General features: G+C 41.7%; 1 protein-coding gene across 1 annotated transcript; it reads left to right on the top strand.

The window, feature by feature from the left end:
- Positions 1–6,933: 6,933 nt before the first annotated feature.
- Positions 6,934–13,296, top strand: LOC111647809 (G1/S-specific cyclin-D1-like). The gene is made up of 5 exons (XM_023397484.2): positions 6,934–7,503; positions 9,585–9,800; positions 10,200–10,359; positions 11,008–11,156; positions 11,255–13,296. The coding sequence occupies exons 1-5, from the start codon at positions 7,306–7,308 to the stop codon at positions 11,411–11,413; spliced, it is 882 nt and encodes a 293-aa protein (XP_023253252.1). The 5' UTR covers positions 6,934–7,305; the 3' UTR covers positions 11,414–13,296.
- Positions 13,297–14,378: the final 1,082 nt, after the last annotated feature.

Here is a 14,378-nt window from a genome sequence, read left to right on the forward strand (position 1 = left end):
GTCCTGCCAGAATGTTGTGGAGAGGATGGTTGGTATTGTCCAAGATGGCCTCCATCTTACATTGCATGTGTCTCTCCACAACGCTCTTGGGAGTGTTTCACACAGATTTTGGCATGCTCTGGTATTTTTTAGGGGCTTTGTGGCTTGACTGTTTGTATTCCAGTAAGAGTGTTGCTCCATACATCTTGGCCTGCAAATATTACATGTTTTCCTGAACTGCCAGAAAGGGTTAAAGGCTTCCGAGTCATTTGGAACCCTTATTCCTGATAGACATAAGCAATGTGGGGCACTAGCTGTCTCCATTGAACTTTTTTGTTTTAGTTTGTTGTTTTTGTGCAGTAAGCGGTTAGAGTAGTGCTCGGGGGCACTACCAGGACTGTCTAGGTAAAAAGCTTTGTGCTTAATCCATCCTGCAGCTGACCTACATGAAGACTAGGGTTGAGTGAGTCAGCTAGTATTTGTTAGGCAGTTAGCCAGAGGGATAGGGTTCCATATCTAAAGCAGCCTGCTAACCCTGTTCTGTAGTGGTGGAAAATCTTGTCTTGGTTTGTAGTCTTGTAGTCCTTTCTGTGCTATATGGATTTATTGAGTCGTTACTGCTGGAAAAGGCACCCCAAGGTAGTGAAATTGTCAAATTTTTCAATTGATGATTTTGTTCAGGCTCCATGTGAGGATTTGCTTAACTCTTGCAAAAAAGAACAGCTCTTTAAAGTGTCTGACTATTACAGTGCTGTCTAAGAAGTTAAATAAAGAGTTGCTGGCCATGTTGAAGGCAGAATTGGGGGAACTAAATATTTTGTCTGCTTCAGTAGAGGGTGCCAGTGTCCCGGTAGCTAGTGTGTCTGATGTAGCTTCTGCTAGGGTCAGTGGGCCAGGTAAAGCGGTGGCTCCTGTTTGGACTGGGCTTGGGGCTGGTTTGACATTTGAGCAACAGAAAGAGCTCCTCCTGCTACAACTGCAACAGGAACAAAGGAATGTTGTGGAGGTAGAGAAGTTGAGACAAGAGGCCCGTCTTTGGGAAACTGAACTAGCCCATGTCCAGGCAACACAAAAGCTACAGTTAGAGCGTTATAGATTGGACCTTATAAGTGAGGGGAAGCTTCAAGCTGAACCAAAGGTGGAAGAGTCAAATTTGCATGTATCTCCCACTCCAGCATTTGTTGTTGCTGTCAATTTAAGGTTAGTTCCAAAGTTTCATGAAAGGGACCCTGACATGTTCTTTGTGTTGTTTGAGCATTTAGCTGAAGCTCGAAACTGGTCTGATGCTGAGCATACCCTACTGCTCCAATGTGTGTTCACTGGTTAAGCTCAGGAGGCTTTCTCAGCCTTGTGTGCTATGGATAGCGGTAGCTATCAGTTGCTTAAAGCTGCTGTACCTAAGGCATATGAACTGGTACCTGAAAAGTATTGTCAGCGGTTCAGATCTCTTAGGAAAGAAAAACAGTCCAACACAGAATTTGCTTGTGACTTATCCACTCATTTCAGTTGTTGGTGTGTTGCTTCTGAGGTAAAAACCTTAGGAGAATTGCAGGAACTGATTTTGCTTGAGCAGTTTAAAAATACTCTACCTGATCATACTGTTACTTACATTAATGAACAGAAAGTAAGCAAGGTTTCTGATGCTGCCAAATTGGCCGATGAGTTTGAATTGACCCATAAAAGTTTTTTTGGTGAGAGTCGGGGTTGTGGAGATGGTGGCAGCAGGGAGAGCATTGTGGGAGCTTTTCCCACCAAGTCTTTGTCGGAAGGGATGGATAAGTTTTCAGCTAAAGCATGAGTGTCCAGTGTTGGAGTGGTAGGAAAGTAACTGTAAAGAGTTTAAGGGATTCATGAACACTGGACTAATTTATTGTGGACTCTGTGTCATCTTTTTCTCCAGAGACAGACACTGGTTCTTGTGTTGATGTTCAGGGAATGGGTTTGGCTGTTTTCTGAATTCCCCAGCATAAACTGACCCTTTTTTCAGATCTGGTGCAAGGTGTTATTGTCATGGGAGTCCACCCTTCCTTGCCTATGGAGGGTGTACAGGTCATCTTAGGCAATGACCTGGCGGGTGATCGAGTGTGTCCTACTGTATATGCACCTATGGATGCCCCAACATCTCAGGGAGAAGGTTTTGATTCTCTCAAAAATCCTCCTATGGTAGCATCCAACTCTCCAATGACATGCGCTATGAGCTGTCTCGGTGGTAGTTCCCGTTTTGACAGTTCAAATAAGATAACGGCGTCTGTGTTTCCTGTGCCTGCTTTTCCTTTGCCTTTGTCTTGCAGTGACCTTGTGAAAGAGCAAAAAACCTGATCCAACTCTTCAGGCACTGTACAGCCAGGTTTTACCAGAGGGCGAGGTGGAGAGTGCAGTCCGTGGTTACTTTCTCCAAGATGGCCTGTTGGTGAGAAAATGGGTTCCCCAGGGGGACTGTTTTTTGGGGGATGAGGTTGTGCAAATAGTTCTGCCTTTTTCATTGTGTCAAACTGTCCTTCAGATTGCTCATGATGGTGTTGCAGGTCATTTTGGTGTGAAAAAAACCTATGATTGAGTTTTGCGGCATTTTTACTGGCCATGTTTGAAAAGGGACATTTTGGCCTTTATAAAAACTTGGCACACATGTCAGTTATGTGGGAAACTTAATCAGGCAATTAAACCGGCGCCCCTCTATCCCATTCCAGTTGCTGAGCACCCTTTTGAGCATTTGATTATTGATTGTGTTGGTCCCCTGCCATGCTCCAAACCTGGTAGTAACTTTTTGCTTACTGTCATGCGCCAGGCTATGTGCTATCCTGCTGCTTATCCCCTTAGAAACATCACAACCAAGTCAGTTATGAAAGCTCTGACACAGTTCATGTCTATTTTTGGTATCCCAAAGGTTGTCCAGTCTGACCAGGGATGTAACTTCTCCTCCAAGTTGTTTGCTGAAGTGTTAAAACTAAAAATGTCAAACATACACAGTCCAGCGCCTACCATGCCCAGAGCCAGGGAGCTCTTGAACGGTTCCATCAAACCTTGAAGTCCCTTCTCCGTTCATATTGCACAGAATGGGACTGTGATTGGGAGGAGGGATTACCCTGGCTGATGTTAGCTGCCAGGGAGGTGTCCAAAGAAAGCCTTGGTTTTAGTCCAAACGACCTGGTTTTCGGTAACACGGTTGAGGCCCTTTAGCAACCCTTCAGAGTGACTGGCAAGCAAAGGAGGACCCAAAAAGTATTATAGATTATGTAAATGGTTTCTGACAACGGCTGTACCAGGCAAACAAAATGGCACGAGAAAACCTAGAGGCAGCCCAAAGTAAAATGAAAAGTCTCTATGATCGGCGGGCGGAACGACGTGAATACAGTCACCTACCTTGGTAAGGTAGTTAGCCAGGGGCAAGTGTGCCCAGTAAGGGCTAAGGTGTTAGCAGTTTTTCAGTTTCCCATGCCAACGACCAAGAGAGAACTTTCGTTTCTTGGGGATGATGGGATACTACCATGGGTTCTGCAAAGATTTCTCCACAGTGTTTGCTCCGCTCACTTCCCTTCTTAGCCCGAAGGTTAAGTTTGAATGGTCTCTTCAGTGTCAAGAAGCTTTGAGTCTATGACAGTGTTGTTGTGTTCTGCCCCTGTCTTAGCAGCTCCTCAGATGAACCTGCCCTCTTGCTCTATGTGGATTCTAGTAAGGTGGGAGCTGGTGCTGTACTCATGCAGGCCGGTGAGCTTCTTTTCTAAAAAGTTCAACTCACATGAATTGAACTACTCTATTATTGAAAAGGAAGCACTGGCACTCATCTGGGCAATGAAACATTTTGAAGTTTATGTTGGGGGTGGAGTAAGTCTGTTGGTGGTGTACACTGATCATAACCCTCTAACTTTCTTCCACTCTCTCCAAAATCCAAATCAGCGCCTTATGAGTTGGTGTCTGTTCCTCCAGCCTTTCCATCTAGACATTCGCCATGTTAAGGGGACAGAGAACACAGTGGCTGATGCCATGTCTCGAGCTATGCCTGTTTAAGTTGACTTGTGTGCTTCCTCCCTGCAGTGTCTCTTCCTGCCTGTTCTGGTTCTCTTCTCTCTTAAACTGCTCCCTAGGTACCAAGGTTGCCGAGGGAGGTGGCCTTCACAGTCCTGGAAGGCGATTACCTGCAGGTTGTATGGAAATGAACAAGTTCATACAATATAGCTAATATGGATTTCCCCAGGTTAACGTTTAATATACCAGTGTTTGGATTAAGGACCGTAGCTGTTTAGCTCGGTTATTTATATGAGAAATGTAAATTGTTTTGTAGTTGTAGTTGGCTTTTGGGGATCCTAGTTAGGACACCCATTTCAAGGGAGGGGGTTTGACGACCCTTTTCATTCTCATGGCATGTTGCCTCACTCTTCTCTCTTGAAGTTGTGGGAGTTGGCCGGAAGGGGAGCTTGGAGGGTGGCTAGTTAACACCTGCCCATTTGGGCAGGGCCTCCAAAAGGTTTTTGGTTTGTTCCATCTTAGAACACACATTACACCATATTTTCACTCATCCACATACCTCTGACATGACTGATGACTCTTATTCACACACCCCATTTTGAAGTTACCTTGTTTATTCATTTGAGATAAATAAATAATTTCTTGATTGAAGTGTCTGTGTGTGGCCCCCTTTTTGTTGCCGGCCTTGAGCCAGTTACTAACACTTGGTAACATGGTGTCAAACTGGATCACTGTCTGATCAGGGTGGGCTTCAAAGCCAGGATTACACAGGGACACATCCTTTCCCAGATTGCCTATAGCTGGTTTTTAGCATGTTCCTCCAACTCTTCTTTGGAAGCCTGAAGCTTTCTAGTCTTCTTCTCCTTCAGTAGATGCCAGGGGCTGTAGAAGTTTTTGTCCTCTCCTTGTCTTTCCTATTCCTGCGCTTGTGAATATGCTCTGCTCTCCTATGCCCCTCTCCAGGTTTTTCTTGAGTTGCTACCTCTCCTTCAATAGTTTGAGGAGTTCACCCCCCAAAAGCCAATTTCTTACTTCTACTTATCATCACAAGCAAATATCTCTGGAAATGCATCTGAGTTTTGGAATATACTGAAATTATTGAAAAATAATTCCCCTGCTCTCCTTCCTAAAATCTGTATGAGGCTTTCAATTATCATTTCATCTCATTTCATGTTTAACACACAGTTCACAACCTTCACCTCCAATGCTGGTTCTCTATCTGCAGCTTCTTCATCAAATATTTCCCACCCTGGCAATATATTTTCTTTCAAGTCAGTAAGCTGTGGTGATGTATAACTGGTCAGTTTAAACTCCAAGGACATAATCCACGCAGTAGTGTTTGACTTTTCTCCTGGTCTTTATGAGAAATAGTCATTAAAAATGATCAAGAATTATCAATATCGAGTGATGTGATAACATTTTTAGCCGTATCGTCCAGCAAAACATTTCTGCTTGTCTCACCTTTGATGGCACCATTGGGCCAGATAGAAGGCCATTAGCAGGAAGCTGGATAATACTTTGCCTCACTAATGAAGACATACATTAAAAAAAAAAACTTTGCACATTCTGTAATTTTATTGTGCAGAGATTCGGTAAATTCTTTAAACAACTGGTTGTAGTTGGTAGACTGTTGGAGGAAATCTGAGCACCTAGAGGAAACACAGAGACACAGAGAACATGCAAACCGCACACGGAGAGAGCTAGACTGCAACCCAGGAGCCTGTTAGCAGAACTACACAAGATCCAGTTTATTATGTCCACCTACAAAGAAATGCAATGTAATACAATAGTCCTATAATGACTCCTATAACTTCATTAAGGTTCTAATGTTCAAATATATTCATTTATATATCCATCAAATGAAAGAAAATGAAAGTGCAGATCAACAGCAAAGGTGTCACCTGGCATTACTTCATCAGTGCCTGGATAACAGCATCCAAGTTGTCTTATTTGAAGATCACAAACGGCTCAGAGAGAGTGTACTGGAAGACTTGTGCCCTTCATTATTGACATATATAATCATAGCTTATGGGGTTTCTGCCATAACAATATAGTACAGATGAAGCCCCCACTTCCTCATGCAATAACATGCAATTGCTAAAATGGTTTTAAAAAAAGAGATAATACTTTAAATATTTATAATTGAATTGTATTTTTGCCTAATGTATTACTGATACCTGTTACATCAACAAACAGGGTTAGCCTGCAACATTAGGGGTCTGATTGGTTTGTGTGAGGGTGGCCTGTAAGGGAGTCTGATTCCCTGCGCCTTATTCATCAAAATATCATTAAGATCATTCCCCAAAGTTTTCCAATAATGACAAGATTGCCTCCTATCCCTAAACTGTGGGTGATCTCAAAATGATAAACCTGCTTATTCTTTTTTAAAGGAATTTATTTTCTGAGCTCTCTCTCTCTCTCTTTCTCTCTCTCTCTCTCTCTCTCTCTCTCTCTCTCTCTCTCTCTCTCTCTCTCTGTGTATATGTGTTCACAGTCAAGTTAGCGATACCTGTCTCTATATCCGGAAATACACCACTTTCTGCTTTTAAAACAAGAGCAAAACTGTGCTAATGTAATTAAGAGCAGATACAATTACAGTAAATAACAAAAGTTATTAACATATACCTTCATTCAGTCTAATTCTTCACTTCTTTATATCATGTTGACGTCATATTCCTCAACATATCTCATGTTGCAGTGGTGTGATATCACCACAATACTAAGGTTACTAAAAGTGATATTACAGTGAATATTTTAACAAAACACAGAAACCATCTATGTGGCTGGATACCACTAGAGGTAAATATAGTGTTTTTCTAAATGACCTTTAGATGTAGGCGAGTGTTTAGGTGCTATCTTCACCAGTCGACGGATGATGAACCGGTTTTGTTGTTTTATTTTGAAATGTTTGACCGGATAAGTTGTCATCTCACGCTGACTCTGACTTGACGCGGTCCGCTTATAAAATGCGCAGCAGCTGCAACAGCAGGAGGGGGACGAAGGTAAACTGGCCTCAGTCATAGAGCTGCTGCTCCGCTTTGTACTGCAAGTCCTTGTTAAACAATAGAAAGAACGTTTTAACTCGACGGAACATGAATAAAGAAACACGGTGATACAGCGGAGACAAACTGGGACTGACATAATTTATTACAGTTTCATCACTGTTTTGACCGGCTACTGAAAGTGGTTTTCTCCCACAAATAAAAGTTGGATAACAGTTTTGTCCACAAAATGTGGAGCGGCCAATAGTTTGTTGTTGTTAGCTAAGTCAGACTAAGTCAGAGCTCGCTGTAAGGTTTGTCACCACAGTGTTACGACGGAAAGAGCTGGAGGAGACACAGTGCTACGGGCAGGTTAAGGTAAATGGAACCGCAGTTGTTGTGCTGTGAGGGGGACAGGCCTGCCAGGGCCTACCGGGACTCCAACCTGTTGACTGACCGGGTCTTGCGTGCGCTCTTGCGGGCAGAAGACAAGTATCTCCCCGCTTCGAACTACTTCAAATGCGTCCAGAGAGAAATAGCTCCGTACATGAGGAGGATAGTGGCGACCTGGGTGCTGGAGGTGAGTTAACGCCGATGCATAGCTTTACGTGTTCTACAAAGACAATCATGTTCACAAAACTGGTGTTTCAAAGTTGTTAACATGTATTCAACCAAGTTATCTTCTTGTTACAAGAAGGTTTTGCGTTTACTGAGTCACTGGAAACTAGCTGGTGAATTTGGCATCTAAATTACAATATGTGCAAAGTTTGCTATCAAGTCTCAACTTCAGAAACAGATTAAGACTGCTCACTAGCACTAGCACCACTGTTGATTTGTGGAAGCTGCAAGGGGGGTAAGAGGTGAATGCAGTTTGTTCAAAACGAAAACGTGAATGAAACCGATGCCGAACTGAAGTTCTGGTCTTGAAAACTCAGTGTAGTTGTGTAGTTAAGTCTAACACAGTCTAACAGATAAACAATTAACATTTTTGAGTTTTTGGTGTTTTTGCAACTGTGAATTCTGCTCTTAATGGATTAACGCACAGGAATTTCGATCATTACATAACATTAACCACCGACACAGTACTGATCCATAATGTAAGTATTATAACTACGTTCAGCCTAATGAAAAGGGAAACTATCTTTAAAAATGATCATTTTTAAAGCTGTTTACTAAGTGATAAGTAGCAGAGATCTTCGACAAACGCGAATCGTCGCCGCCTTTATTTATAATTTAATGTTTCCATTCACCCACATGTCTGTATAACTTTAACCGTGTAGAAAGACATGTCAAATTCACAGAGAAAAACTTAAACAGCTTATAGTTAACAACTTACGATTATTTTAAAATACTTTTTTGAAAATGTCGCGAGCTGCCTGACCACGCGCTGTCTTTGTGTTGGAGGCGCGTGAGGTTTTACCTCTGATAAAGCTCCGTGTCCATGTAGACCAACAGTTTATATCACAGTCACAGAAAAACCTTCTGTACAGGAGTGTATTTTATTGTAATTAATGCTTTGTCTTCTTTTTTGATTTTTTTTAATTTATTTTACATTTAATGACAGAACCAGGGGGGCAGTTGCACAAACACCTTAAGTTAAGATTTTCCTTAAAGTCTGAGTTAAGATTTCCTTAAAATAAAAATGGTTGCACAAAACACCCTTAAGTCTTCTTCTACTTAAGGTTTCCTTAAAATGTTCACTGAAGTATTTAAAGTCCAAGTCCTTATCTTGGTTTTATACTAAAGGAATCACTTAGTCAGTGAAGCTGCTGCAGAAGACCTTAGCAACCAAAGTAAGGAAAAAACTAAAGGTTCCTCTGACTCTGTCTTAACTGCAACATGACTGAGTTTATGGTGATGATTGAAGAACATGAACACATCCCAGCTGGAGTGGACAAACCCAATGGACACTGTTTAAAGTTGAGGAATTGATTTTTACATCACAGATTTGACTCAGTCAGTTTATAATTTGTCCAACTGCATGTCTAATGAAAAGGTGTTTTGTGCATCCGACCCCAGAGCTTCTTCACTCACTGATGCTTTATATGTTGCTTCATTCAACTGAAAGTTAATTTTTTTTTTATTTTATTATTTTTTTTTACTGCATTTGTATCAAACTATGTTGAGTTTGTCACCTCACCTGGTTTTTGAACTGGTCATTTTGTGAAATAAAATGTTATAAATAGATGTAGTTGTAAAATGTATTATTTCTTGTAAGAGGCGTCTGCTTGTGGTGTGATGGTGTGGGGAATGTTTTCTTCTTAATACCATCAATCATGGTCCGAATGTCTCAGTCTGAGTATTGTTGCTCACTATCTTCATCCTTCCTTCCTTCATCTTCTAATGGCTCCTTCCAGCAGGATCATGCTCCATGTCACAAACTGCTTTCATGAACATGACAGTGAGTTCAGTGAACTTCAGTCCCCCCCCCACAGTCTCCAGACCTGAATCCAGTAGAACACCTTCAGTGATAGAAAAGGAGATTGGCAGTATGACTGTGTAGCTGACAAATCTGCAGAAATATTTTGATGCATGATGTCAACATGGAGCAGAGTCTCAGAGGAAAGTTTCAACATCTTGTGGATCCAAGAAGAACTGAGGAACTGCCTGGTGAATAAACAGTATTTAATGGCATTGTTATTGTCTGGTTTGTCTGTGCAGGTGTGTGAGGAACAGAAGTGTGAGGAGGAGGTTTTCCCTCTGGCTATGAACTACATGGACCGCTTCCTGTCTGTGGAACCCACCAAGAAGAACCACCTGCAGTTGCTGGGAGCTGCCTGTATGTTCCTGGCCTCCAAACTGAAGGAAACAATCCCGCTCACTGCTGAGAAACTCTGCATCTACACAGACAACTCCATCACACCTACTCAACTGCTGGTAGGTCATCACATTAAGAACTATGGTCCTTGAGGCTACACTTATCTTGGGTCTTAAGTATGACACATCTGTTTGTCTGACTGGTATGGATTTTGTGGTCCCTAGAGGCTGACTCCTCTAAGAGTTTGGTAATCTCCTGACCATGTCTTGATCCTCTACCACAAGGGTAAAAACAGCCACGACTAAGTATCTCGAAAAATGGCTCGGTTCTCATGAAGTTCACAGTAGACATTCTTGGTCTCCAGAGGGGTATTCAAAATGGTTTGATGACCTATGACTTTTCCCACGAGTAAACAGAAAAGATCCACCACCATCTTTTTTTAATCCCTGCATCTGTCTGCTTGGATCACACTTGAACCTGTCCCGTCTGTCCCTCTGTCTGACCTCATCCCCTCACAGCAAATGGAGCTGCTGGTTTTGAACAAGCTGAAGTGGGACCTGGCCTCAGTGACCCCTCTGGACTTCATCGACCACTTCCTGTTTGAGCTGCCAGTCAGGACGGACAGCAGGCTCATACTCAGGAAGCACGCTCAGACCTTTGTGGCTCTGTGTGCCACAGGTATGTGTGGGACTACATTCTTATTTAAAGGGGGTGAACTTTCTCTGGGGCACATCCTTATAGCAGTGTGACAGATTCATGAAAACATCACTTATGAGAAAAGGTGAAATAATTTAATATGTAATGGTTTTTGAATAAAGCATCCATAATAGTCAGTTTTTCGACACAATTTTAAATCAGAGGACCAGTGACCCGATCTGATGACCAGCTATACTAACTCCAGTGACCCATGTTAATAGAAAAAGGCAGTAATAGGAGGAGGCAGTGAAATCCCTTATGTGACAAAACACATGAAAAATCGGCTAAAAACATAAAAGAAGTAAAAACTTGTCAAATGCTGATTTTTGTCTGGTCTCTGTTTCCTCCTTGCAGGGTGCACTATTGTCAGCCCACTGTATTGGCCCAGAACAGTACTTGGCCATCAATATTTCTCTTCATTATCTATCAGTTGAACACTTACAACAGCTGCTGCTACTGTTCAACCCCATAGTAACACTTGAGTGAGGGCACCAGTTGAGGGAACTTTCAGCTCCTGAATCCTCACCTAATAAAACATCTTTGACTGTTGAGGTTTGAATTCTGAATGTTTTTGTCATCAGTTGTCTAAACGCTGATATGAACATGAAGTTCTGTTCTGATGTTCTGCAGATGTTAAATTCATAGCCAGCCCTCCGTCCATGGTGGCAGCCGGCAGCATGGTGGCAGCAGTGGAGGGCTTACAGATGAAAATGGTGGGCAATGCCATGATGTCACAGAAGCTGACAGAGAAGCTGGCACAGACCATCAGGAGTGATCCGGTACGTACATCAGTCCATAACATCTTCAGTCCACATTCGCACTAACTGAACTAAACCATCTGTGACCTCACACTAACTTGAACTGTCGCTGTCTGTAGGACTGTCTCAGGGCGTGTCAGGAACAAATCGAGTCGCTGCTGGAAACCAGTCTCAGACATGCACAACAGCAACACTCAGTTACCATGGAAACTAAGAACATCGGTGAGGGGCAGGACCTCTCAACTACGCCCACAGATGTCCGCGACATAAACATCTGACTGAGAAGAGAAGAGAAGCAGGTTGAACTGATGAAGTGGGTGGTCAACACAAAAACACACATGGCTGTGTTTTACATGGTGCAGAGTGTGTGTGTAACGGGACTTGTGTTTGAAGACCAGCTAGGACCAGACAGAGATGCTAATACTGTCACATCCAGGATAGCAATAGCCTGAAGACTGGAAGTAGCTCACACTGAAGGACTGGTTGAAAAAGTAACATGTGTTCAGTGCAGCTTTTTACCTTGGGGTAACACTTTCTTTCCACTAGGCCCTGGTCATATAAGCAAGGTGCAACCAGTTCATCAAGGACCAGAAGGCTTGTCTGAACCTCTGCCGCACCCAGATTGAAAGACAGGAACTGGTGGGTGCGTTTTGATGCTACAGACCCACATTTCTCCAGTGTTAAATAATTAGACATAAGAATGCTCCAAAGAGCCGACTCAGGAGTAAACAAGTTCTTTACTAAAGGTGAATGATATGAGATGTCCTACTCAGAGCGAAGCGTCGGAGCTGGAAATAGTTGCTTAAAACGACCTTATTCTGAATTACGTTTTGCCTTGTATTACGTATTATTTATCATGAGCTATACTGAGCTGTACAGTCATTTTAAAACATCTCTCAGAAGTGTGTGCTCAAGTAAGTAATAAAAAAATAACTTTTAGTCATAAATTTGAAGATTAGGAGTAAAAGTGAAGAAATGTAAAATTGTTTCATTTTAAGCAGTTTGATTAATATGGTCTCTGGTCAGTAGGATACAGCGTTTTTCCTCTGAATAGTACTGGCTCAAGTCGACGTGACTCTACTGCTTTTCTGGTCTTCCATCCGGGAAAAGTTGTGGGTAGAACCTGGTCCTTTTTTCGTGTGTGTGTGTGTGTGTGTGTGTGTGTGTGTGTATAAGCGTGTTTGAGACCTCGGCTGGTTCAGAGTGAGCTGAGGTGAAACAATACACTGTTGGTCAGAGAATTGTCACTACTGCGTAATCGCTGTGCGAGATGGATGTTCTGAACAAACCCTCCATCTCTAATCAGTCACTGTAGCCTGATCACCAGACATTTGTCTTCCAGAGCCTAAAGCTCCTTTTTATATAGTTTACAATGTGTTGAAAAATGGCGTTCACATAAAATCTTGTGTAATTCTGTGTAAAGATGAGGTTCCTGAATTGGGGTGATAAACTATAGTGTGTGTAAACATCATAAGATCCAACAGGACAGACTGAATGGTGTTATGTTGTGATGTAGTACACAGCTGACACCACTAGAGGGAAGTGCAGTAGTCATTTCATTCTCAGTCTCTAGATTGTCATGGAGATGAGACATATCACATTTCTTTACAGTAACATGGATGAGAGTTAAAATTATTTTAATGTTAGACTGTAAAAAAAACTTGATTTCTCTCCACCTGAAGCAGAAGTAGAGAAAGACATATTGTGGGTGGAGCTGTCTCTGGTTATTGTCCTGTGTCACTGAATAATGTTATTAAAAGCTTCTGTAACTTGATGTATAACGAGTCGCTTCAGTCCAACAGGACAAAAAGAGGCTCGACCCTGTTCTCCAGGTACTAATGATGAAATCAGACAGCAGGTGTACGACTTTATTTTACTTCTGATATTTATTGTTTCATTTCGGTCGACTTGTGCAGGAACTTTACAACTTAAAGTTGTACAAAAGAGTTGATGTGGCTTCAGCTGCTCTGTTAACATTACTGGTTCTTCTTGAACAGAGAAGCCACAACTAAACTGTTGTATCTATGAACTTTTTTTATGGTTTATTTTTTTTAAGGGTGTTTCCCACGACATAAGCTTGTATCAGGTGAAGCCCTATGTTGGTGCTTTTTGTCTGATGACAGATTGTAAAGATGAATTAAAGGACAACTGAAAAAAAAAACACCTGTTGTGATGTTTACTTTAACATATCTGGTCTATGTTTCCAGTTTCTAATCTATACCAGTAGCTCAGTGGTCACATTGGACTTAAGTTCAACCAATAAAAAAGGATTCTGATGGTAATAAATCTTGATCAGAACAATCACAAACTGATCAATGTGTGAGAGTAGTGTTGTAGTTTGTATACTGGTGCTACACATGGTGGAGAAACAGAATAATGACTTCAACATTCCCAGACGCAGCACAGTGCTCCTTTCTGACCACTTTTCCTTGATCTCAGTGGAAAATGTCATGAGGTCAAAGATGTGAAGGAGAATTCATGAGGAATTAGGAAAAGAAACTGGCTGCACTTAGAGTAGGATTTTTTTAAAAACTATTTATGGACCATAAATCCTCCTTTCAACACAAAAACAAAGCAAACAGGACTGTAGTGTTTAGATAAAATGACATGAAAGACAAATACAAACAAAGTTGAGCCATTAAAATAATAATTAAATAGAAATAAGGAACTGAGCAAGAGACTAGAATAAGTTTGTAGTTTCCTGTCATAGGCACTTTTGACATTTCTAAAAATTGAAGTAGAGAAAATTCATTTTAAATGCTTTACAAAATGGAGGGGATTTAGTGAAACAAAATGATGTACGTAGTATTTAGCTATGATGATGATATTGTTAACTATAGATTCAATCTGCTTGTTCTTCATGACTCCACTGGATTTAAAGAGAATGAATCTATATTTATGAAGTTGGGCTTCAGTCGATCAGACAAGGATTTCCATCAGTTCTGGATCGACTCACAAACACAAAACAGCTGCTGTAACTATATAACTGTACTATGAAACTATAATGGTGCATTGGTGCACATTAAATGCCACTGCAGAAAAGAATTGTGGGATTGCATTTCTCCTTTCCTTTTGTAAAGGAAGCTCCTATGCTCAAGGAGATAAGATAGGAAGCACTGAAGCTCCTTTCCTCATCATTTAGAGAAGTGGAGCAGCTCTGATCATGATGCTGCTCAGATACTTCAGCTCAATTCACTCAGTTTCAACCTTCATAAGAAAGAAAGACTTTTCAAACACAGCCCT

The sequence above is a fragment of the Seriola lalandi genome, unplaced genomic scaffold, assembly GCF_002814215.2.
Source record: "Seriola lalandi dorsalis isolate HSWRI2012SDOR001 ecotype SW California unplaced genomic scaffold, Sedor1 jcf7180002055008, whole genome shotgun sequence".
NCBI lineage: Eukaryota > Metazoa > Chordata > Actinopteri > Carangiformes > Carangidae > Seriola > Seriola lalandi.